Consider the following 24,539-nt stretch of genomic DNA (forward strand, 5'->3'; position numbering starts at 1 on the left):
AATGGCGGGTGGATGTGGAATAGAAAAGAATTAAGCGAATCTCCAGTGGCTAATATATGGGGAAAATCGTGCTTTTTTACTTCCGGACATGTGGTCACGCCAAATTTAAACTAATGCAGTACTTAAAAATGAGAGTACGTAAAAATATCGGGAAGCCCAGTTTTCCAGTGTAACTTGGCGAAGAATGTGCTCATTTAATAGGAACTGCTTTGTCCTCAACTCACAGCAAGACAGCCTTTCAATTAAGATGATAAGGCAACAAAGTCGGTCCCAAGTATAAAAACTCGTCAAAACTGGGCATTAAAAGTAACTGAATGCACAGCAGAGGCGGGAGGTAACCAAACATCAAATTAGTGACGGCGACCCTCAATGTTTTGTCTTTACTGCGCTATTTTTGTATAATACACGTCTTCTCTTGCTTGTCCCAGCTGTTTGTTTCGTAAGCATCAAGCATCAATCCAGGGGGGGTCCGTCCCTTTACCGGGCCATAGGAGGAAAATTGCTACCAAATGCTGCCAATGTGACGTCACTGGGATGGTCGAAAGCTGATTGGTCGCTGAGATTCAGGCCATGCTGTCAATTCTGGCGCACCGGCGCAGTGTTTTCCAGCCGTTGCGTGTATCGTTATACGAAGTTTGAATATTGTTTATTTGATAATAATATCACTTTTTATGTGTTTGAAGATCGGAAAAGCATATACATAAGTGGCATTCACACACTTGTCGTCTCAGAGATCATGAAGAATGACCAGCTTCAGCAGTTCAGCTCAGGTATTCAAATAATTCAACTGTATAAGCATGAGTATTACAGGCAGATCAGCCACGTTTCAGTTCAACCCGGTTTAACCTTTTTTGCCATTTTTGGCTTTCAAAGGGAGCATGATAATCTCATATTAAGTTGTAAAATACCTTAGCATTGTTTAAAACATAATGAGAAGGAGAATGGAGATGGAATAGTTGTAAATTGTTTCGGATCGGAAGTGGTTAGCTTCTATAAATCTTAATGCTTTGTGAAAATAACAACTTATTTGTCAAATTAAATAGTATCAAATAACAAATCAATGTATGCTTACCTCCCAGACTGGAAAAAAATTCACTCACTGTCAGGTGCGTCAGGGCCCAGGGGCTTTCGGGTCTCAAAATTCAGTGCAAGTGATTTCTCACCAAAATTTTGGCACATCTTTTGTGCAAAGTTGAAGATCATTGTTACTTCTTTTCAATATGTTGTTGCCAGATTTTATAATCTGTATCTAAACTTTCACAATTGAATTTAAAAGGATTTCTGACATGCTTATTACTGAAAATCCCATTCTTGTTTATGTAAATGTTATGTCATTGACATTTGCTAACTAAACAAGCTCATCCTTGTCTAATGTCTATATATTGGTTTCTATTTATACCACCTGTGCTACTACTAATTTCTATTTGTTGAGACTATTTACCTAATGCATTTGCTTCATATGATTTTATACGCAGAAGCACCTGTGCATGGAACAGTAATGCCAGGCCCAAATTCAAAATAATAATGAAAAATTGTGTTATTTGCTTGTTTCAACTGAATTCTGAGTCAGGCCTGCAATCAATACATAAATATAAAATGGTAGGTACATGTTTTGAGGCTTCATATCAGCACATAGAAAAGGCAATCGAAGAAAAGGCACCTTTGGGCATTGATTATTTTTGCTTGCCATCGCTTAGTGAATTTTTTCATGTTGCATTGTGTTAATAAACTTGGTAATGTGTTTTGCAGGTTCGGGGCTGGTCCTTTGGCGTGCAGGATGGCGAGGAGTGGCTACCTGCACATAACAACACAATGACTGGCACCGAGCTGAGGGCATAAAATCACATCATATCGACTTCAGCATCTGTCTCCCAGCTTTGGAGACGTCGCCCGACTCCCTGAGTGGCGAGCGCCAGTTTCCGAAAGGAAGTTGAGGAAGGCGACCCGAAAGCACCCGCTGGGCTGCCGACACTCCTGCGCTGCCAGCAGGGCGTGCTGCGCAGTAAAGCCTCGCTGCGTGGTCTGTACGACATCCGACACCGGCACCCAGACGTGCAGTTTCTGATGACATCCCACCTCAGCCAGGGCTGCCCCGAGAATCTGCTAGTGCTGACTGCCTGCTGCTGAGGCCGACCTGCCGACGACCTGCCGGACCTGTCGCCGCCCTGGTGAGCCTGAGCCGCCCTGGGACTTGCCGCCGTGTCTACGCTGCCGCCCTGGTGAAACTGCCGTCGCCCTGCCGAACCTGTCGCCGCCCTGGTGAGCCTGCGGCCGCCCTGGACCTGCTGCCACCCCGGCGGACCTGCCGCCGCGTCTACGCTTCCGCCCTGGTGAAACTGCCGTCGCCCTGCCGGATCTGTCGCCGCCCTGGTGAGCCTGCGACCGCCCTGGGACCTGCTGCCACCCCAGCGGGCCTGCCGCCGCGTCTACGCTGCCGCCCTGGTGAAACAGGTCAGTCGTCGCCCTGCCGGACCTGTCGCCGCCCTGGTAAACCTGCTGCCGACCTGTCGCACCTGCCACCGTTCTGGTGAATCTGCTGCCGACCTGCCTGACCTGTCGCTGCCGTGGTGAACCTGTTACCGACTTGCCGGACCTTTCTCGCCGCCTTGACGAGCTTGGGGAGCCTGTGCTGAGGTGCCACCGCTCTGTTTCACGTGTTATGTTGCCCGGTTCCTGGCTGTCGCGGAGTCAATCGGCACATTGTGTTTGGAGAGGCGACATCTTGTACAACTTTCCGACAGTTCGGAGCATTTTATTGTACCTACTCAAGTCGCAAGAGATTAGGCTTGTGCCTTATTTGTCCTCTACCAATCTGTCCAATATGGTTTTTTATAACTACGATTTATGGTATGACATAAACCGGTATATTGTGTACGCATTTGGTTCGTTCCAGTCAGAAGTTTGGAATGTGTACATATACTTGTGTTACGGTACAATTTCGGTTTGTGCAGTTCACACCTCTCTTAATTATGGGGCGAAATAGACGCAAAACCAGGGCTGCGGAGTCAGAGTCAGGGTCGACAGTTCTGACCGGACTCGGAGTCGATTTTGGAAACCGAGTCGGAGTCGGGGTCACCGAAAATCCATCGGCTCCGCCAGGGCTGCGGAGTCGATGGATTTTCGGCGACTCCGACTCCGACTCCGACTCCGGCTTTAAAAAACCAGCTCCGACTCCGACTCCGACGCCAGGCAGAATTGTCGACTCCGACCGACTCCAACTCCCGACTCCGACTCCGCAGACCTAGCAGGGCTGCGGAGTCGACATATTTTCGGTGACTCCGACTCCGACTCCGGCTCGGGTTTCTAAAATCGACTCCGACTCCGACTCCGGTCACAACTGTCGACTCCGACCGACTCCGACTCCGACTCCGCAGCCCTGGCCGCTCCGCAGATCTGGCAGGGCTGCGGAGTCGGAGTTAGAGTCGGTCGGAGTTGATTACCCAGCCCGGAGTCCAGGGCTGCGGAGTCGGAGTCGGAGTCGGAGTCGGTCGGAGTCGACAGTTGTGACCGGAGTCGGAGTCGAAGTCGGAGTCAATTTTAGAAACCCGAGCCGGAGTCGGAGTCGGAGTCACCGAAAATCTGTCGACTCCGCAGCCCTGCTAGGTCTGCGGAGTCGGAGTCGGGAGTTGAAGTCGGTCGGAGTCGACAATTCTGCCCGGAGTCGGAGTCGGAGTCGGAGCTGGTTTTTGAAAGCCGGAGTCGGAGTCGGAGTCGGAGTCGCCGAAAATCCATCGACTCCGCAGCCCTGCCGGAGTCGGAGTCGGAGTTGGTTTTTGGAAGTCGCGGTTGGAGTCAGAGTCACCAGAAATCCATTGACTCCGAAGCCTGGCGCAAAACTATGGCGATTTTCATCTACGAGAGAGCCGCCGATGTGCTGGCCGGATCACCGGCGTGGCGCACGTTGGCTCGGTCCGATCCCAATAATGTCGCCAAATCTTTGGTTCGAGTAACAGCTGGTCCTGATTTGCTTCACTGAGGAAACATCACACCGTTCTGCCTTGCATCGGACATCAAAACTGCACTAAAATCCGCTGAAAACGTATTTAAACGTCCGTCCTCCATAATGGCTACGGACGGCGGCCGGCGAGTTACCATCCCAGTGACGTCATTCGGGCCCGGTAGGGGGACGGTAAAAAAAAGCCTGATGACCATACCTGGTTATATGGCCTTGCATCAATCTGAATTGAATCGGTTGGGCACGAGCGCAGAGAGAAGGTATGTAACAGTCGGCTCGAATTTTAATTTTTATGTTGGAAAAGGTTTAGTTTCAATGGGGGGGATGTCGAACGTTCGTCATTGATGCTTGTCTTCGTTCTTGAACGGACTTGTTGTTACTTTCACTTTGAGGTGTTCACAAGGGAAGTTAATCATATTTTGTTGCTGTTTTCATATTTGATATTGAAAACTTAAAAAAAATAGTTTTTGCTTAATTTTACAATACATTGAGCTTTGCTTATTGAGTAATTCCTTCGTTAATCAGTTTCCAGTGCATTGCAGCTTTAAAATATTTTTCTTAAAACATTGATATTAATCATGTCTTGAATAGAAGTAAGATAATTTATCGATGTGAGGCTGTCATATCTTAGTTGAAAAACACCTTTTCAGTCTTCACAGACTGATATGGAAACATTATATCATCAAACAAATGGACTCATCCAGCGGACACAGCATGGTTTTGCGGCCCTGGAGGTGGCCTCTGCGGCTGAGGCGGAGACCAGAGAACGTGAACTCAACTCAGCCATAGACACCATAGTCAGGTGAGAGAGGGCCTATGCTGTGAGCTGTGCAGCATAGTGCTAAATGGATGCTAGGGATAAGCCCTGAATCTGAAGTGGAAAATATGCACACACTGCTAATGCTTGGGATTGATCATGATCGAAAGTGTGTCTTCATAATGATTTTGGGAATGTCATGTAGCTCTTATTAGTAATATGGTTTATGATTTTTTATGCTGGATGTCTGAAGCCACACTACCATTCCACTGTTTGTAACTTTGTGTTGCAGCAACTGTAAGCGGTTGGACATTCTGGCCGACAAGGAGCCAGTGCAGCGGCGGCACAGTGCCAAGCAGCGCGTCAACCAGCTCAAGTACGAGTGCCAGCACCTGCAGGTCAGTGGACCGCCGCCCGGACCGCTGCTCGCACTCCGCGCAGTCGCCGGGGTCGGGCGCGGGACAGGGGCAAAGTCCGCGGTAGTCCGGAGTCCGGACCGGCGGGTGCAGAGACCGCACTGTGCCACCGTGCTGTACGCGGCGACTCAGGATCATAGCGGGTCGGTCCGAAAGTTCGCCGTGATCAAAGGCGAGACAAGTCCGGTGCATTTTGGTCCGAGAAGACGCATTGTTTATTACGACGCTTCGATCTAAGTTCTAACTTCATCACGTGATCCGTTACGCAGTTTTATCAGCTAGGTACTGAAGCTGAACAGGCTGTCGTGGTTGATGGATCCACCAAGCATTGGACTGCCGTGCTGGCTGATCAGCTCAGCTCATCTCATTGTCCATTGCTTACACCACTCTATTCACCACTCTCTGTGTGCTTCCCTCTCTGTCTCCCTCCTGCCGGTCGGCCGGCGCGCTGACTAGTTGTGTTCCCTGCCGCCAGTCGGCGCTGCGGGCGCTGCAGCACCGGCGGATGGCTCGGGAGCGCGAGCGGCTGGACCGCGAGGAGCTGCTCTCCCAGCGGTTCACCACTAACGACCAGAGTGACACCAGTATCGCCATCGACGCGGCTCTGCAGATGAACGACCGACTCCAGGTGGGTACCGGGAGAGGGCACTACAGGTGGGGACGGGTACCGGGAGAGGGCCACTACAGGTGGGGCAAATACCACGACCGTGATTTGAAGTTTGAACCAGGGCTGCGGAGTCGGAGTCGGAGTCGGAGTCGGAGTCGGTCGGAGTCGACAGTTGTGACCGGAGTCGGAGTCGGAGTCGGAGTCCATTTTAGAAACCCGAGCCGGAGTCGGAGTCGGAGTCACCGAAAATCTGTCGACTCCGCAGCCCTGCTAGGTCTGCGGAGTCGGAGTCGGGAGTTGGAGTCGGAAGGAGTCGACAATTCTGCCCGGAGTCGGAGTCGGAGTCGGAGCTGGTTTTTGAAAGCCGGAGTCGGAGTCGGAGTCGGAGTCGCCGAAAATCCATCGACTCCGCAGCCCTGGTTTGAACGGCAGATAATGGTATTATGGTCTGAGCTGGTCAATGGCGATCCGTTAACGGACCAATGGGTGGCCGTTGGGTGGTCTGCCATCCATGTCTCCTGACCCTGACCTTTGCTGACCTTTTCTGACGTTTGTGGGCGTCCGATCACGTCAGTCCCGATCTGCCATTGCTCCATCCCACTCCCTACTCGGCCCGTCCCGGGCCTGTGCTCGAATGTGTCGCCAGCAGCTACCCATTGATGCGTTGATCAATGATCAGCGTCTGGCCGTGGCATTGAGGCGTTATTGTGTGCAAGATTACTTTACTACTAAGTGTGTGTCTTTGCAGTATTTAACGTCTTTCCTCCTCCTTTGGCAGAGCTCCCACCACGGCATGGACAACCTGCTCGACATGGGCAACTCGGTGCTGACCAGCCTGCGCGACCAGCGCGGCGTGCTCAAGGGCGCGCGCCGGCGCATGCTCGACCTGGCCAACACGCTCGGCATGTCCAACACAGTGATGCGGCTGACGGAGCGGCGCGCCGCCCAGGACAAGTTCATCCTGTTCGGCGGCATGCTGGCCACCCTGGTCGTCATGTACGTCACCTGGCGCTACCTCACGTGACCGGCCGCCGACGCCGCTCTAGGACGATGGGACCGAGTCATGTGATGGTGGGTGTCGGGATGAGCGCTGGCATGTGCAGTCCGGTGGACGGAGGGACCGATGGAGGATACACCGACGTACCGCCGACCCTGAGCGACTGTCCTACTCCGGGCGGCGGCTCTCCAACTGCGGGCGGTTGTCCAATCCCGGCTGTCCCGACTCCGGGTGCCACCGCCACGGTACGGAGCCTCACGCGGAAGGTGAGACGCGCCGGGGATGACGTCATTCCACAGTGATAATGTTCGTGTTCAAATGGAATATATTGTAATCGCGATATGTTGTCGCGCTATTCGTCGTGGTAACATCGATATTGATCAATATCAGATCGAATATCGACGTGATAGGTGTGTTAGTTCGCTGGACCCGGAACAGACGTAGTATGATTTATTCAGTGCGTTTTTCGCGGTTTGTATCGACCTGTGGCGCTCGTCGGCGCATACTTACACGTTTCTTGCCGACCAAACGCAAAGTGATCTGAAATATACCGTAAATCCGTTCAAACGTCGAATTAAGTGCAACCGCTGTAGCTGAAATAGGCATACCTACAGTTTATGTATGCCTGGTTTGAGCTCAGATAAGGCATCAGTAATGCAATAAGCTGCCTCCAACCGATGTGATACTGTTACGATTTCATCATTTATTTCGATTTACGATAAGATTTTCGTTTCTTTCGAAAATGCTCTACAGTATAGTCGACTACAGAATGATGTTCCACTTTTCACAGGTAATAATTATTTGCCTGGGTTTTGTAGGCTGTGCCACATCACACGGGCTGAGTTCACAAATTATAGCTTTGTCCCAATGCTCACAATCGACACGCTTAATTGCGTGATAAACGGCACAACTTAGCGCTCCGGTCAACTGATCGCTTCTGAGGAGTGGAACATCATTCTGTAGTCGACTATACACCGTCCGTCATCAGGCTGGGCTCGAGAAACCCAGTCAAGATTCCTAAAAGCCCAGTGCCGTCTGCTCATGGCCGGCCGTCACCGGTCTCCCCAGCGGCCATCACGAGTCTACGACTGACAGTACATACAGTGCCGTATTCGCACTCCTGTGCGCAATGTCTGCGTCTCACCGGTTCACAACTACCGCCGGCTTTCCGCATGCATTGCGTAACTCAGGGAGAGAATGCGGTTAACGGTGTCGAAGAATGATGTGTCAACCAACCAGATGGTGTTTGATGCTTGCGTTGAAGAAGACCACGGGACATTGATTATTGGGAAGTTACGATTACTCAGATTGTGTGACACTTTCGCGGAACCGCCATGCCGGTGTTACAATAGAAATTACGGCAAATTCTTCCCGTGTTATGCCTGTCACGATTTGCGCGATCGCGTCACCACTCACCAGTCCATCGACGAATTTCCGTCTGGAAGTCATAGTTTCGACCTAGATAGTGTACCTGCACGACACGGCTGCATTGTCCAATCGAACGATTGGGGCTTCATGCAAGAACGCGAGGAAAAGCCTCTGTTCGTGTCGGGTCCGGTGACTGGTGACGTGTCCGATGGAGGAGGCCCGGCGCCATGCAGTGACGTCCCGAGCTCGCCCGGGATGGCCTGTCATCGATCACCGCCGCGACGAAGGAAACTCGGATGACGCCCGGCGTTTGCCGATTTTGGTATTAGATCCCGCCCTGAGGCCCGAGGGAGGGCGGACCCGTTACAAACATATTACAGCCGATAAGCGTCGACACGGATTCGCTAATGACCCGGCCGGGCGGAGGCGGCGGCCGCGGCGGAGACGCACCATTCAAGGCCGGCTGTTGGAGAGATACGGCCGGTCACGTGACGGGCGCACAATGCGCCGGCGGCCGCGGTGGGCGTGGGAGCGCAGTCGGACCGTGTCGACTGACACCGGCGGCGGCGCACCTGACGACACGGGCCGCCCCGGGCGGTGGCGGAGACAGAGTTGGGCCGCCGGCTGCGCGCTCCGTGTCACGCGTGCAGCCGTGCCCGGCCGCCGGCGCCGCCCGGCACATTGCACAGTGGGGATTTTTCCGATCTAGCGCCTATTAATTCAAAAAATATTTTTTGGATTTTTGTTTATTTTTTGTGTCAGTAGGGCTAAGAAATGTTTGAATTTTTCATATATGGCATTGTTTTATCTGTATGTCCACAGCAAAACTAGGAAAAATGCGCCCAAAGTTAACACTCATGCGTGATTACTCAATGGGCTCAGCAAGGCCCGAAAGTATAGCTCAATTTCATTGTCCTGTCCTGTTGGTTTTAATCTTGCGAGGTCTTAAAGTTGCATATCGTCTGAAAGGCACCTTTATTAGGAATGGAATGGCAAACAGAAAGTATGCCACAACCTTACTAAGGTCACAAAAATGCCCTTTACAAAAAACCTTTACAGACACCATATTGAAGGAATGGTATTCTAAATAAATGTAGGAAATCAACAATGTTCACCACACTTTTCCACTCCGAAATATATCCTATCGAATTCGCCACTTTCTTCTGCACAAGACAACGCCTAGTTTGGCTGCCGAAACTTGCCTGAACACGGAATATTCACATTAGAGTATCTTAACACCCCACTCGAGGAGCGCTAGGGCAAACAGCACGATATAGGTACGTTCCGGACATAGGCGAATAATTTTACTTCGTGATTTATATGATGCATATTTTCTGAGACACATTCATTAGGAATAGGATGACAAGCGTAAATTATACATACCGTAACCTTATTAACCATCGCACTTGTGGGGAGGGGAAGGGGGAAGGGGTCGGATAAAACCCCATGGTTTTCCGCAAATTACTCGCGCAAAAAGCGGCCGATCGCGCCGAAACTTTCGGTACCCTCGAGATCATCAATTTTACATCTAACCTAAAAATTTCATGACTCTGACCCAACTGACCTTTGACCTGTGGCATATTTCTCGAGACCATGTTTGGCCGGAATCGCGATTCGGCGTATGCCAGCTCACATTATCCGCGGTTTCCAGTCTTCTTGTGGTTTTAAACGTTCAAATAAATGATGTTGGTGCCATGCATAATGGTGGGAGTCAAGGTCACGTGAAGGTCAAGTCAAGGTCATTGACCTTTTGATGACCTTGGTTCACTTTTTTCGAAATTTACTTGTTTCTAGGGTAGTTTTTTGGTGCTGATTTCGATTTTAGCAGCCATTTGAATATTTACGAAGTAGTTCTAGTGCCTTCGTTCCATGTTACGAAGCTATCAGTAGTAGGTGACACTTCTATGGATGGCCGGCAGGACGCCTACTAATTGATCTAACGTGACCTGACCCGACCTGGCCTAAATGCATAAAGACATCGTCTGTGATCAAAACTAACATGAAATTCGTGATCAGCACCCCAAAATACCCCGTAACACCCTAACTTTGCGAAGTTTCAAGAGGTCTCGATTTCCCAACTTTAGTTGGGTCATTAAACTGACTTGGAAAGTCAGCTTATGACCTTGGACTTTGAAATTGGATATATTCGGCCTAATTTCGTCATAGGCAGCACGCTTGACTTTTCCGCGAAGCTCTAGCTTGATCAGGGGCCAAACGGCTGAGCGGGGGGGTCCAATTGAACCCCCTATACTATGTTGATTATGCACATTTACAGGTAAAATTCTCACCAGGGCACACCAGCCAACATCTGTGCACAATCTGGCTACAATTCTACCCATGGTTTGCCCTCTACGAATAAATAGGTGCTAGATCGGAAAAATCCCCACTGTGCATTGTCACGGGCGTAACGCGATGATGGCTGGCCGAGCAGCGCGCGGCGCCGGCCGCCGGCGCAGCATCAGCACATTATCGAGTCGCGTCTCGGCGGCCCGGGCCGGCGCGGGGAGCGTGGGAACGCAGCGCGCCGGCCGAGCGGCGTCACGGAGAGCCGGCCGGCCGGCCGCCAGACTGCGGCACAGGAGAGAGCCGCGCGGCGCAGAGGAACGGCCGGCGGCAGCGGGTCGGGCCGCGCTCCGTCGTCAGAGCGGCTGGGTCAGCGCGGACCGTCGAGCTGAGCTCAGCCGGGCGGGGTTCGTTCCGTGTGGTCCGTCGGAGTCGCGCCGACCGGGCCCGTCCCAGACGGCCGCCGGCGGACCCAGTCGCGCTGAACGGTCCGGTCGATCGGGTCAGCTGTCCTCTCGCCGCCGTACCTCCGCGACTGCGAGCCGATCTGCATAGATGACGTGTGCCCTGTCACTGCAACGGTCCTATATCCGGGATAGCTGAGACGACCGACCAGTGGGCCCCGTCCCGTCCGAAAGGCGAGCCGATTCACAGGAATGCGCTATGCATACTGCATAGGCATGCCAGGGCGATGTCGGCAGCACTGCGCACATGTGTTGAATGGACTACTACGGTGCAAGGTAGTAAATACCTGTGCCGGTCTTACGGATCAAGAATGCCCTGGGAATGGAGTACAAATATGCGGCCTGGTTTGTGCCGTTAGCATTTATACCAGATATGTGCATTCTGGCTGTCTTCATAAAGCCGGCGGAGAGTCGGGACGTTTTTGCATGGTAACCAGCCGTCTGTTACAGCGACTGGCTGTATCGTATCGCATTCCGCTCGCTCGCTAAGTATAAGTAAGTGACTGGATTTATCGTTGGTCGGCTTCTAAGGCGGCCGGCCGGCCGGACAGCCCGGCGCCGGGCCGTGCACGCCGGCAGCGGTCTGGTATGCGGCACTGAGCTCCGGGCACTGGCCACTGGCCACTCCGGGCTCGGGCGCACAGAGAGCTCCGGGGTGCCCGGAGAGCTGCGGCACTGGGCTCCGGGCACAGAGAGGTCCGGGGTGTCCGGAGAGCTGCGGCACTGAGCTGCGGCACTGAGCTCCGGGCACAGAGAGCTCCGAGGTGTCCGGAGAGCTGCGGCAGCGAGAGAGCTGCGGCACTGGGCTCCGGGCACAGAGAGGTCCGGGGTGTCCGGAGAGCTGCGGCACTGAGCTGCGGCACTGAGCTCCGGGCACAGAGAGCTCCGAGGTGTCCGGAGAGCTGCGGCAGCGAGAGAGCTGCGGCACTGGGCTCCGGGCACAGAGAGCTCCGGGGTGTCCGGAGAGCTGCGGCACTGAGCTGCGGCACTGAGCTCCGGGCACAGAGAGCTCCGAGGTGTCCGGAGAGCTGCGGCACTGAGCTCCGGCACTGAGCTTCGGGCGCACAGTGAGCTGCGTCAGTCGAGAGAGCTGCGGCGCCGCTCAGTGTTGGCAGCACCAGGAGGGCTGAAGACTGACGGTGCCCCAGAAATGCTGGTTGTGGCGACCGGAGAGGCGCCCTACTGGTTCTATTAGTTGAAGAATTAAACCCTGTATCCTGTTTAAACCCTGTACTTCGAGCACGCCCTCTGTCGTGTGAAACGGGTGATGGCCGCGCGGGCGCCGTCCGCCTCGCCTGCTTACCCCTGACACTTATTGTCGGGCGCAGTGACGTTTTAACGGAACGCGGTAGGATATACGGCTAGCGCGTTATTTTTTGGCCGCCTGGTAAGTTATGTGACAGCTGACTGTTTACGAGCGCGCCAGGGTGTTAACTGCAGCCACGGACGTGCATTTTATTGATGTAGATGTAAATCGAAGCACACCCGTCCGAGCTGATCTTTTAGCGCGGGCGTTATGCGGTCGTGTACGCCAGCCGTTTCGAGATTTGGATAATCTTTGTACCCATGCCGTTTTGTCGTATGACTCTTTGATGCGTCACCTGTCACGCCTGTCATCCCTGACGTCTGACGTGACCCGCCGTTTCGTTCCGGCTCCGTGACCGGCCGACGTGACGCCGCCCGGTGACCTGGCAGCTCTGCCGGCCTTCGCAGCCGCTGCGTGGCGCGTCCCACGGTGCCGGCGCCGTTTAATGGCCCAGTTACCGGTGAAATACGTGACTGTGGCGCTGCGGCGGCTGTGACCGGTGCAGCTCCGGACATCAATCCCGGCCGGGCGGCGCGGCGGCGGCTCCGTGTCCCCGCGCCGCTGCAGTTCACGCACCCGCCGGCCGCCGAGGAGCCCGGTCCCACGGTCTCGCCGCGGACGCCGTGCCGATCGCGCCGGTTGCGACACTCGTAGATACACAGGCCGCCTATCGGTGTCGAATCGATCGGCCGACGAGCACACCTGGGTAAGCGGATAAAGCTCGATTCCCATCTAGTTCAGAGTTTTCTCCCGGTAAACGTGTAGCCTGCAAAGCGCGGCGGCAGAACAATCATCGGGAATCCTGGTCGGACTCCGCGCGGCTCCCATGGCGCGGTGGCCGGTGGGAATCTTCCTCCGTGCTACGCCGGCACGGTAAATTGGGCGCCGGAGCGGGCCGTTCGATCGGAGCCAGTATCGGATCATTAGCGGCCGTACGCACCATGAGCGGTCGCGGCGCGCTCCGAGCCCGCCTCTCACCGCCGGACGATACATAAAACATGGCGCGCTCGGCGGCCGCTGCATAATGAGCGCGGCTCTCACACCTCCGCGCCGCCCGTCCGGCCGGCAGACGTTCCCACCGGCACCGACGCGCACCAAACATCCGCTCCGACGCACTCATAAAGGATCCGTCCGCGGTTATCAACAGGTCTCCATCTCGGCCGACCTCCAGAAACCTTCTCAGGAATGCTCCATTGAAATCCGCGCGCCGGCAGAAAAACAAAATTGTGGGCCGCCAAACAGGGCCGCTTATCAGATGGTAACTTTCTCAGGACAGTTTTAACGGCCGTCGCTTTGTGCGATCCCGGAGCGGCGGTCTCCTCCGCCCGCCGTTCGCCCTCTCCCCTCTGCGGTTCTCACACCGCCCGGCCGCCCGGCCCCTGGATTCAAATCCGCTGGCTAACTGCGTGGGAATCCGCGGGGCGGCGCTGCGGTCGTTTTCCCACGCCGGCCGCCCTGTTGACACGGAGCGCAGTCTGGCGGCCGCTGGCGGCGGCAGTAGCAGAGCGAGCGCAGAGAGGTGAGGACGTGCCAGCTCCGGGGACCACGCCTCGTCCCGACACGGCTGAAAAGTGATCAGAGCGGTGACAGAGAGCGAGACACAGCCGGGTGAGAAGCGCCGGTGAGCTGCGCGCGCCACCGCCGCCGCGCCGCACCATGACGGACCTGTACTGGCCGTACCCCGACTCGCCCGACTCGTGCGTGTCTGCCAGCTCGTGTTCGTCAGTCTCCGAGATGAGCGTCTCGCCGGCGCCGTCGCCACGCCAGTCGGACGCCGCCGACCCGGAGACGGACACAGACGCCGAGACCAAGATCAAGACGGAGGTGAAGGCGGAGCCGGAGCCGGTGCTGACCAAGGCGGAGCCCGTGTCGCCGGCGGCGTCCGAGACCAACGCCAACTCGCCGGCGGCCAGCTGGAGCTCGGAGCGGCTCGACAACGCTGACTGCGCGCTGCGGACAGTCACCTCGTCAGTGAGCGTGCACTACCCGCCGAACCCGTACCGGCGGCCGGACCCGTACCGCGCGCCGGCCGGCCGCAGTCGGCGCCGGCGGCCGCCAGTGACCCCGGCCGCCGCCGCCGCCGCCGCCGCGCCGGACGCCGCCGAACAGCGCCGGTTCCGGCGGGCCGTGGGCGCCGGCGACTGTGCAGCCGTCCGCCAGATGCTGGCCGACGGGGCGCGCGTTGGACTCAACAGCATGGACGCCGAGGGCTGGACGGCGCTGCACCGGGCCGTGCGCAGCGGCGACCTGGAGCTGGTGCGGCTGCTGGTCGGCCACGGCGCCGACTTCCGGCTGGCCGACCGGGACGGCTTCAGCCCGCTGCACATGGCCTCGTGGGCGGGCCACAGTCAGCTGGTGGTGTACCTGCTAGGCCTGCAGCGGTGACCGCCGCCGCGCCGCCCCTCTAGTCCGCCCTCTGTGTGTGCAATCCAGCGCCGCCGCGCCGCCGCCGTGGCGGTTTTCCTCGCAGCTGCCCGGCTGTGTGTGCCAGTATAGGTAGTACATTCCCGCCGGCCCGGTCCGGTCTGAGGCTGGAAGGCCGCCGGCCGGCCCAGCCAAGATGGCGGCGCCCGGCCGCGCCGCCGCCGGCCCCATTCCAATGTGCTCGCGCCCGGCCGCGGGCGCGCGGCGCGCTCAGTGTTGCTCTTGTGCCATGTCTTGTTGATGCGCTCGTATGTTACGGGCCGCGCGGGAGGCGCTCCCTAGGGGACCCGCAGGCTGACCGGCTGAAGGACCTGCAGGTACGACCGCCAAGACTGGTGTTCGCCGAGTGGCCTCTACCGTCTACCTCGATTTTATTATTTTCTTCTCAGGAAGGCGCCAAGCGTACCCAAGTATTATTCTTGTACTTGCTTATTTGCGTGTAGATGAATACATGTTTGTATATTGTTTTTGTTTAGTGTCTGGTTGGCCCTGTGTCTGCTGTGCGCCTGAGGGGATATATCGGTGGTACTGCGGTCCAGACCAGAGTAGCTACCGGCCTTTCCCTGGACACCGTCGCCGAGGTCGAATACGCTGAGTCAAATGCCTTTCACAGCTGACTTGAACAAGTTATCTGGCGTGGCTGTCATCCCTTCTACCATGACACCGATCACTGTGTCTTTGCTTCTTCCCTCGAAATGACGCAGGACAATTAAAGATACCCAATTATAACGAGATCCCGTCTATACATGGACATGCGAGTGTCTAGCATTAAATTTCTTAGCATGATAAACTTCTCAGGGAAAACGTAAAATTAATGTAGGATTAGGTAAGTGTTAACATTTTCACGCAGCTTTTAGAACATATAGCATGCAAATACGAGAGGAGGGAGATTCTGTTCCCATCCAGGTAGGCGAGATGTTTTGAATTAATTGTTTATTTATTTATTTATTTCACATTACAGACATGTCCGTGGAAACACGGCTATTCTATGTCCAAGTCGTTGTGCATATACAAATCGAATGGGATATGACAACAGTCACCGCAATCATTCACACATTCACCCTCATCACGTGTGCTAACTAGGACAGCTAAGTGGCTCGCTCGCGGTCAAACAAATGCTCCCTCAGTGCCGGCTTGAATCGAGCCTGACTGAGAGCGCGCAGGTCCGCCGGCAGCTCGTTATACCCTGACACCGCAGAGTACAGAAAACGGCGACGTCCGGACTCTGACCTGACAGTGGGGGTCACAAGCATGTCATTGTACCTGGTATCCCGCCCGTGTACACTCTGCCGGGTGACTAGACAGGTGGCGAACTGCTGCGGCTCTGACGTGGCCAGCATTTTGTTCACCAGCACGATGGATTGGTACCTGAACAAGCTCTCGGTGTTAAGCCAGCCGAGTTCGTTGATAACATCGCTCACCCGATCATACTTCCTACGGCCTGAGACGACTCGTGCAGCAAACCTAACCAGCTTTTGAAGTCGTTTGCGCTGGGTTACATTGCTGGCACCGTAAACGGACAGACAGTACCTAATAATCGACAAGACGAGCCCCTGCACCAACGTTACCATGACTGTCGCTGGGAGACTGTGTCTACTGTGACTCAGGCCACACAAGGTACCGGTGCACCGCCGCACCACGTCACTGGTATGCGTCACAAACGACATGTCACTGTCAAACCATACTCCCAGGTTCTTGACAGTGTCAGAGCTGGTGATGGTGGAGCCGCAGAAGTTGATGGTAATGGGAGGCAGACGACGAGTCATCTCCGGCGTGCCGAGGACGATCAGCTGAGTTTTGGCAGCGTTTAACTTGAGGCCGTTCTTGCCATACCAGTTCGACAGAACTGATAGACTGCCTTCCAGTGACCGTTTCAGCTGAACGATGTCTCGGCTGTCCGGAAACGTACAGTTGGACGTCGTCCGCGTAGGCGATGATGCCGGTGGAGTTGTCGGTGTAGAGCGGCAGGTCATTAGCATATACATTGTGCAACAATGGCCCGAGCGATGAACCCTGGTAGGTACCGATAGGGTTTAGTAGCGGCTGTGAGAGCGTGTGAGCACGAGACGGTCCGGTAGAGTGAAGCTGCACACGCTGATAATGATTGGCAAGGTAACTCCGGAACCAGCGGGTATCTACACCGTAGAGCTCGAGCTTACGCAGAAGCGAGCTGTGTGGGATGCAGTCGAAGCAGCGCGAGCAGTCCAACAGACAGAGAACGGTGACTTCACGCTGGTCCATGCTCCGGAAAACGTGATCGGTCAGGGTGAGTAGAGCAGTGCAGTGGCGCACCCAAGGGGGGGGCCTTGGGGCCCGGCCCCCCCCCGCTCGGTCATAATTAGGAGGCCCCCTGAGCACCGCTTAGGGTACTTTTACACTTGACTTTCCTGCCTAACCTACTATAATTCTGCACAAGATGCACTATCTGGGCAGAGGCCAGGAGGCCCCCTCTGGTAGGCGACCCTTGATGGGCAGGAGGCCCCTTCTGGATGTGAGGCACCTTCTCACAGGAGGCCCTATCTGGGCAGGAATCAAGAGGCCCCTCTGGCAGGAGATCCTTCATGGGCAGGAGGCCCCCGAGGCTCCCTCTGCACAGGAGGCCCCCTCTGGTAAGCGACCCTTGATGGGCAGGAGGCCCCGTCTGGCAGGGGACCTTTTATGCACAGGAGGCCCCTTCTGGATTTGAGGCACCTCTCACAAGAGGCCCTATCTGGGCAGGAATCAAGAGGCCCCCTCTGGCAGGAGATCATTCATGAGCAGGAGGCCCCCGAGGCTCGCTCTTCACAGGAGGCCCTTTCTGGACAGGAGCAGGAGGCCCCCTCTGGCAGGAAAGCCTTTATAGGCAGGAGGCCCCTCTGGCAGGACACCTTTTCTGCTTAGTAGGCCCCTTCTGCATGGGAGGCTCCCTTCTGCACAGATGGCCCTATCTGGGTGGGAGCCAGGAGGCCCCCTCTGGCAGGAAATCTTATACTGGGCAGGAGGCCCCCTCTGGCAGGAAATCTTATACTGGGCAGGAGGCCCCGAGGTTTCCTCTACTTAGGGGCCCTTTCTGGGCCGGAGTCAGGGGGCCCCTCTGGCCTCTTGCAGGAGACCCTTTCTGGGCAGGAGGCCCTCTCTGGATGGGAGTCTCTCTCTGCATAAGAGGACATATCTTGGCAGCAGTCAGGAGGCCCCCTCTGCACAAAATGTCCTCTGGGTAGGAGCCAGGAGGCCCCCTCTGGCAGGAGATCCTATATGGGCAGGAGGCCCCGAGACTCCCTCTGCACAGGAGGCCCTTTGTGGGCAGGAGCCAGGAGGCCCCCTCTGGCAGGAGACCCTTTATGGGCAGGAGTCCCCTCTGGCAGAGGACCTTTTATGCTTAGGAGGCCCCTTCTGGATGGGACGCTCCCTTCTGCACAGAGGGCCCTATCTAGGCAGGAGCCAGGAGGCCCCATCTGGCAGGAGCTCCTTTATGGGCAGGAGACCCCGAGGCTTCCTCTGCACAGGGGCCCTTTCTGGGCAGGAGTCAGGAGGCCCCTCTGGCCTCTTGAACGAGACCCTTTATGCCCTCTCCTGATGGAAGGCTCCCTCTGCACAAGAGGCCCCTTCTGGCAGGACTCTCTCTGGATCCCCTCTGGAAGGAGACCGTCTCTGGGAAAGAGGCCATCTCTGGATAGGAGGCCCCTCTTCACAAGAGGTCCTATCCGGGCAGCGCCTCGCCCTGGCAGGGCATTTTTCATAACGCGGCCTGGCAGAGGGGGGGGGGGTCGATGCGACCCCCCTCGCGATTGGATCCTATGGCACCTAGAAATACCAAATTTGGTAGGTAGGTGGCCCTCTTAAAATCCTCGTCCCTGTGCAAATTTGGTTGCTCTAGGTCAATATTTAGGGGTTTTTGGGAGGTATAATTGTAAAAAATTTGCTAAAACAGGTCAAAAGTTTTCGCTGATAACTTTTGATCTAATTAACCCGCGCCGGGCAGGTGCTCCGCGACTTCCGCGCCGGGCCGGGGGGGGGGGGTGTCTGAAAGCCCCCCTTCTAACTCGGCTCCTGGGTCACGTAGCGACACGCGGTAAGCGGCATTCAAAAGAGCGTCCAAAATAAGTACGAAAACACTTCAGTCATTTTTTGGGTCAGGTCAAAGGTCAGGTTACCAGAGGTCACCAAAGGTAAAATGTTGGCTATTTCAACATTTTGGAAACTGCCAACGGCTAACTCGGGAACCGATAGAGCTACAGCGCCGCGGAAAAGCGCATTCGATAGCTCTTTTGACGCTCTTTCGCCAATATGTCCTCAGATTTGACCTCAGGTCAACGGTTTAGCCTCCAGAGGGCAAAAACTCCAAAAATAGCCGTTTTTTACGAACAGTGTTTTTCGGCAATAACTTCTGACTCAAAAAAGCCACGACATTACTTTTGCCAGAATCGTGTTCCTCTTGTCAAAACGCGTCGAATGAACTATAAGTTGACCTTGAAAAGTCAACTTAAAAATTTGACCTCAGGACCTGACCGGAAAAGGTCATGTTGCATATCAGTCGATCCGCATCGTCGAGCCGAACACATCTAAGGCGTTTTCATCGCTCTATCATGCCTCTATCAGAAGTTATTAGCAAAAAACTGTTAGATACTATTCGTGACCTGAGATGACCTCGGGGACATCTCAGAACGAGGGGTCACACTCCGGGTCACAGGTGCAATTTTCGGGTTCAGTGTGTCCATTTTACCTACATCCCGATGTTTGAGAGTGTCTAGAATGGCGTTCGTGCAAAACAGACGCCTTTCAATTTTCTCCCATTGAATTATAATAGAGAGGCCGCAAAATTGACCTGACCTTAGGTCACCGATATCGAAATTCCGAGATACACGTTTAATAGGTTTTTATACACGCTTTTATAGGATACACGAGATACACTGTTACTCTCATCAATCGCTGAAAGTTTCAAGGCAATCGTGCGGTCGGTGTAGCCATGACGAACATTCTAATTTGTTTCTGACCTGCCCTTGAGAGACCTGGGTCTGAAATTTTCACAGCATGTGCGGAAAAGATGCACGAACAGGTGTGTTAAAAACGGCGGCGCGGAGCTGCGAAAAGCCGCCGGGGGGGGGGGGGGTGTTCAAACACCCCCCGGCCCGGCGCGGGTTAAGATAGAGCAAAACAAAAGCACCAGTGAACTCAGCACGTCAAGGCGTGTCGAATGATATACTTTTTTTGTTTGCTTAAGTGTACTTAAAAGTGTAGGTATTAAAGTGTACTTAAGTGCACAACTTAAGTAAAACTTAAGTCTTAGGAATGGTTGAAATGCTTAATGTTGCATATCATTCGACTCAGCTGTTCAAGAGGAACAGAATGATACCATTTTGAAACCTGTTCTATTATGTGACAAGTTATCGGCACAAACGTCATTTGACCTGAGTTGACCTCATTTGACCTGAACCTTAGATAAGTACACCAAACAAAGAAACACCGAGTGACATTATGTTAAGTACTGTGGTATCAAAGAACAAAAGGGATACAACGAAGCGGACATCTCTATATTTTCCGAATAGGAGTTATTTGAATATTTTCCCATAGGCTTAACATTACGACGTAATGACCCCTAACTGACCTCAGGTCAGTGACATAAAAAACGAACTACATATTATACAGCTCGGTGAACTTAGCACATCCTGAAAGTTTGAAGGAAATCAGTCCAAAACTGTGCGTTGGACAGGTACATAAAAAATTAAATTTGACCATAACCTTGTACCCGTTTTTCTGACATGGTGGCCTGACCCAAGGTCGACCGGACCTGAAATTTGCAGATCACATGAAAAAAAGGTTGCCCCATAGGTTGTGCCAAATTTAGCGGCGTTGCGCGCCGCCAATTTTACGCTATCTTTGAAAAACCTTAGGGGGGGGTCGCATCGACCCCCCTGCCAGGGTGAGGGTTAAGCTTTACTAATAACGCTAAGAACGTCACCAAACATATAGAGGCCGTCAAAAAGTAAGCCATTTGGAGGCCCCCTCGATAGAGAAAAGGCCCCCTGGCAAGCGGAACACGGAGGCCCCTTTGAGCCCGGGCCCCCTCCCCTGGAAAATCCTGGGTGCGCCCCTGGAGCAGTGTCCGTGGAGTGGTTGGTTCTGAAGCCGTGCTGGTTTGGAGAAAACAGGTGATGAGAAGAGAAATAGGAATAAAGCTGTTCAGAGACGACGCGCTCGGTGATTTTACCAATAGTGGTGAGAATGGAGATAGGCCGGTAGCTGCTAAAGTCGTCGGATTTTGATGCCTTGGGAATAGGATGGACCAGCGTAAGTTTCCACGAGTCAGGTACAGTATGTGAAGCCAGGCTAGTGTTCACAATGTGAGTCAAGACATGGTACAGTGAGAAAAGGCACATTTTAATAAAACGAATGCACAAGCCATCGGCGCCGCAGGCAGACGAACCGTTCATCCGCCCGACAATGGAGAACAGGTACTCAGGCGTGATGGGTGCAACCGTAAACGAGCCAGTCGACACTCGGGGCAGGCGAACCGGCAGCTCGGGTCCGGAGTCGTCTACCGTGCGTGCCGTGTTCACACCGATATTGACAAAATACCGATTCAGTGCGTCGGCGTCCACCTGCTCGGCTGTGATGGGCGGCTTCCCAGCGCTCTTAGAAGCTATGACAGGCTGCACTCCCCTCCACAGGGAGGCCCGTCCGCGCTCTTGAATGTGCCGCTGCACAGCGTCCCTGGTGTCCCGCCGTATGGCAGCCTGCACGCGCCGGTTCAGCTGCCGGTAGTGGTCGCGGTCACCATCCCGCAGCGCCGCGCGCCGCTCCGCCATCAGCTGTTTGGTGGCCTCGGTCACGGGCGGGGCGGTCGGGTTGCGCACTTTGGTCCGTTTCAGGGGTGCCAACTCGTCCAGCACGGGCCGTGTCACGCCGAGGAAGTACTCCCACTGCTGGGCGGGATCCGTGCTGTGGAATACCGGGCTCCAGTCAATTGTCTGTAGCCGCCGGTTCAGCTCCTCGGCGTTAGTACGGCGCCAGCTGCGAGCTGTCACCACGGTCGGTTTAGGTCGGAGTCCGGTCAGACTGAATGTAGCGCGGGCCCAGTTGTGATCGCTGTAGTCACAGTGCAGCGTGCCCTGCCGCTGCAGCGTGCCGTTGCTGCAGATGACGTCGATGGTGGAGCCAGAGCTGCGGAAGGTGGGTCCGGTGACCTGCTTAAGCGTTAAGCCTAATTTATCTTGTAACACCACAATTTCTCGCTAATTCATTAGCAAATAGTCAACAATTTCAATGTCTTTCGTTTGTTTTAATATGGAAATAACCTTCTTGTGGTGTAAAGCTGTTGAGTGAAGTTAATATTAAATCAAACAGCTTTCGCTGAATGCTAATGAACTAGAAATTAAAGCAATATTGATTTGATATCCCAAAGAGCGGTATATACCTATAACTTATTCATCGTTAGATGCATAGAGGTTAGGCTTTTATGGTCAGATGAAGTCGATCCGTGTGTTCAGCATATTCAATGTTCATATCGAATGCCTGAATAAATGAAAATGGTTTCTAGACGTTAACAAATTGCTGGACGTTTTGTAGCGTTTAGCAAACTGGTAAACGTCTAATAGACGCTTAGCAGTTTAATAGACGTCTTATAGACATATAGCAAATTTGTAAACGTTTATTCAGTATTAGACGTTTTCAAACTTAGGTATATACGATGCGGTAAACGTCACTTATCCCGCACCGTAGACAGTGTTTACAATTACTTCACGTGCAAAGAGAGAAAATTATCAGATGTCGTGTAACTGATTTGTTTAACGTCTAGATGAGTAACAAACTGTTAAACGTCCAGTAGAAATTTCGTCCAGTCTGAAATATGTCGTTTTTTATATAAGAGGTGTTTTTTTACCTTTAAGTGCCCGAAAGATATCGGCGGTACGGGATAAAATTATCAAACCCCTCGTATACTTTTAAACGTCTCGCCTATTGGCCCGACGATTCAAAGATTTGTTCTTCCTACTCGAGGTTTAATATATTTAACTATACTCTGTTCCGTTTCAAGTTTGCAGCCGAAGTGCTCTGCTGAAAGCAGTGCGTGATTTCTGTATATACAGCTCTTACATTTTAAGACGGAAATTCTTGAGCGGAGGAGCGATCTGCCGAAGAAACTCCGACTGCAAGCTTGATATGGAACAGACTATAATATATAGTAATATTTGCATATAATACATTTTATATGAAAAAATACGACATATTTCAGGCTCGACGCAATGTCTTCTAGACGTTTACCAGCTTGTTAACCGTCTACACGTTTAACAAATCAGTTACACGACATCTGATAATTTTCTCTCTTTGCACGTGAAGCAATTATAAACACTGTCTACGGTGCGGGATAATATATATTAAACCGCGACAGGGTAGAACAAATTTTTTAAACGTCTCGCCTATCGGCTCGACATTTGAAAGGTTTTTCTACCTACGAGCGTAAGAGACGTTTACCGGATCGTATATAAGTTTAAAAACGTCTAATACTGAATACCTACACGTAACACGTTTACCTTTGTATTAAACTTTTATCAGATGTGTCAGAGGTCTGTTAGACGCAGAATATATAAAACATTGTTAAACGGTTAAGCCGCGCCCCGTAAGGTTATCGGCGGACCCTACTACCCGTGGGGGGGGGGGCGTTTCGCCCCCACCCTAAGATCTCGGATATTTACCGGCTGATTTTCAAAATTCCAAGGGCGTTCGATAGCCCCATCAGGGAACTACCTTGTGACCAAATTCCATTGACCTCAGTCAAACCAATGACGCCACAGGTCAGATCAAAAGTCGGATTTTCACCGTTCACAGGCATTTCAAGAAATGTGCTGTGAAATCGAGTACCTAAATTGGTAAGTTATTGAAAATCATCGATAACAAATTGTTCGTCAAACACATGATTTGCTATGTGAGGTCACTGATACCAGGTCAGGTCACAGAGGTCAGGTCACTGCATGGGTCGTAATATGAAAGTGTCGTGTGATACATGTGTTATGGTCCATTTTACATGACAAATGCAATTATGTGGGTCAGGCAGCCTTTGGGGCCAGCTAAGATTACGTTCTGGTGAAGGTCAGGTCAAAGTCAGGTCAAATTAGGTCAAATTTCAAAGTTGATATTTCTGCATAAAATGGGTACCTATCGATTCGATGCAACTCGTCACGGGGAGTCTAATGGTGGTCTTTGTTTTGCGCTACGTGGTCTAGAATTGCCAAAAATTGAGTTTGAAAATTTGACGTCATTTTTTTGAATAGTTTTTTTTTTTCGCTATAACTTGGCCAAAAAAGAGATATGGATCTGAAATTTGGTGTGTATGATAGAAGACGGTAGGTAGTATCATATACATATTATAGTTTATGGAAACTCAAAATAACTTTTTTATCCTTGGCTAATAGATCCAAAAAATTACTTTTATTGATTTTTTGGGGTCAAAATTCAAAATTCTCAAAAGTCCAAGATAGCAGTTTTGTAGCCCTGTCAATCCTACACTTCTTTTATTTTGATCATTTTTCTGTATCTTCAAAGCTTTAGGCCTGACAGCTCTTCTCGCGAAACCCTTTTTCGGTCGAAAATGGCAGAAAATGACGTCATTCTGACGTCATTTGCAGCCAACATATCACAGCCTCTTGGAAAATTTTTGGTCGTCACAATGTGTAAATTTGACGCCCGGAGGGGTCCTGGAAGTTTGGTGGCGTTATCTGCAGCCGTTTAGGAGGTATACACGGAAAAGGACAGGGACGCCCCCCCCCCCATGGGACGCGGGTTAACACGTCGGTCACACGCCACCCAAAAATTTTCGAACTCGAAATGGTTAAATGGCAGTCATTGCCTTAGGTGCAGGATAACGTTTTATTTATGAGAACTAACTAAAATAATTGGGGATTCCTATACCTATCCTCAAACTTTATTTCACCCGTTTCTGGAAATCTGTAAAAAAAAAGAGCTTAATGATAAGAAGATCAAGAAATGAA

The 24,539-nt window shown here is 53.0% G+C and overlaps 2 protein-coding genes across 4 annotated transcripts; both read left to right on the forward strand.

Annotated features, from left to right (window-relative positions):
* Nucleotides 1–4,151: 4,151 nt before the first annotated feature.
* On the forward strand, nucleotides 4,152–7,299 carry LOC122386154 (Golgi SNAP receptor complex member 2-like). Of its 3 annotated transcripts, none has more exons than XM_043375080.1 (5): nucleotides 4,152–4,215; nucleotides 4,606–4,757; nucleotides 5,005–5,110; nucleotides 5,604–5,756; nucleotides 6,514–7,299. In XM_043375080.1, the coding sequence occupies exons 2-5, from the start codon at nucleotides 4,621–4,623 to the stop codon at nucleotides 6,757–6,759; spliced, it is 642 nt and encodes a 213-aa protein (XP_043231015.1). In that variant the 5' UTR covers nucleotides 4,152–4,215; nucleotides 4,606–4,620; the 3' UTR covers nucleotides 6,760–7,299. The 3 variants fall into 3 exon arrangements, with proteins under 3 accessions (XP_043231015.1, XP_043231016.1, XP_043231017.1); XM_043375081.1 differs by having other exon boundaries at nucleotides 4,179–4,215; nucleotides 4,615–4,757; XM_043375082.1 differs by lacking the exon at nucleotides 4,152–4,215 and adding an exon at nucleotides 4,283–4,288 and having other exon boundaries at nucleotides 4,615–4,757.
* Nucleotides 7,300–13,322: 6,023 nt separating this feature from the next.
* Nucleotides 13,323–15,044, forward strand: LOC122386155 (apoptosis-stimulating of p53 protein 2-like). Its single transcript, XM_043375083.1, has one exon. It carries the CDS (start codon nucleotides 13,810–13,812, stop codon nucleotides 14,536–14,538), a length of 729 nt encoding a protein of 242 aa, XP_043231018.1. The 5' UTR covers nucleotides 13,323–13,809; the 3' UTR covers nucleotides 14,539–15,044.
* Nucleotides 15,045–24,539: the final 9,495 nt, after the last annotated feature.

The sequence above is a fragment of the Amphibalanus amphitrite genome, unplaced genomic scaffold (genome assembly GCF_019059575.1).
Source record: "Amphibalanus amphitrite isolate SeventyFive unplaced genomic scaffold, NRLGWU_Aamphi_draft 000241F_arrow, whole genome shotgun sequence".
Classification (NCBI taxonomy): Eukaryota; Metazoa; Arthropoda; class Thecostraca; order Balanomorpha; family Balanidae; genus Amphibalanus; species Amphibalanus amphitrite.

Bases quoted from the DNA above. Each gene is read 5' to 3' on its own strand.
- LOC122386154 (XM_043375080.1), top strand. From the start codon at position 4,621: ATGGAAACATTATATCATCAAACAAATGGACTCATCCAGCGGACACAG. The intron at 4,758-5,004 runs GTGAGAGAGGGC...TTTGTGTTGCAG, and splicing joins GCCATAGACACCATAGTCAG to CAACTGTAAGCGGTTGGACA. The intron at 5,111-5,603 runs GTCAGTGGACCG...CCCTGCCGCCAG, and splicing joins ACGAGTGCCAGCACCTGCAG to TCGGCGCTGCGGGCGCTGCA.
- LOC122386155 (XM_043375083.1), top strand. From the start codon at position 13,810: ATGACGGACCTGTACTGGCCGTACCCCGACTCGCCCGACTCGTGCGTG.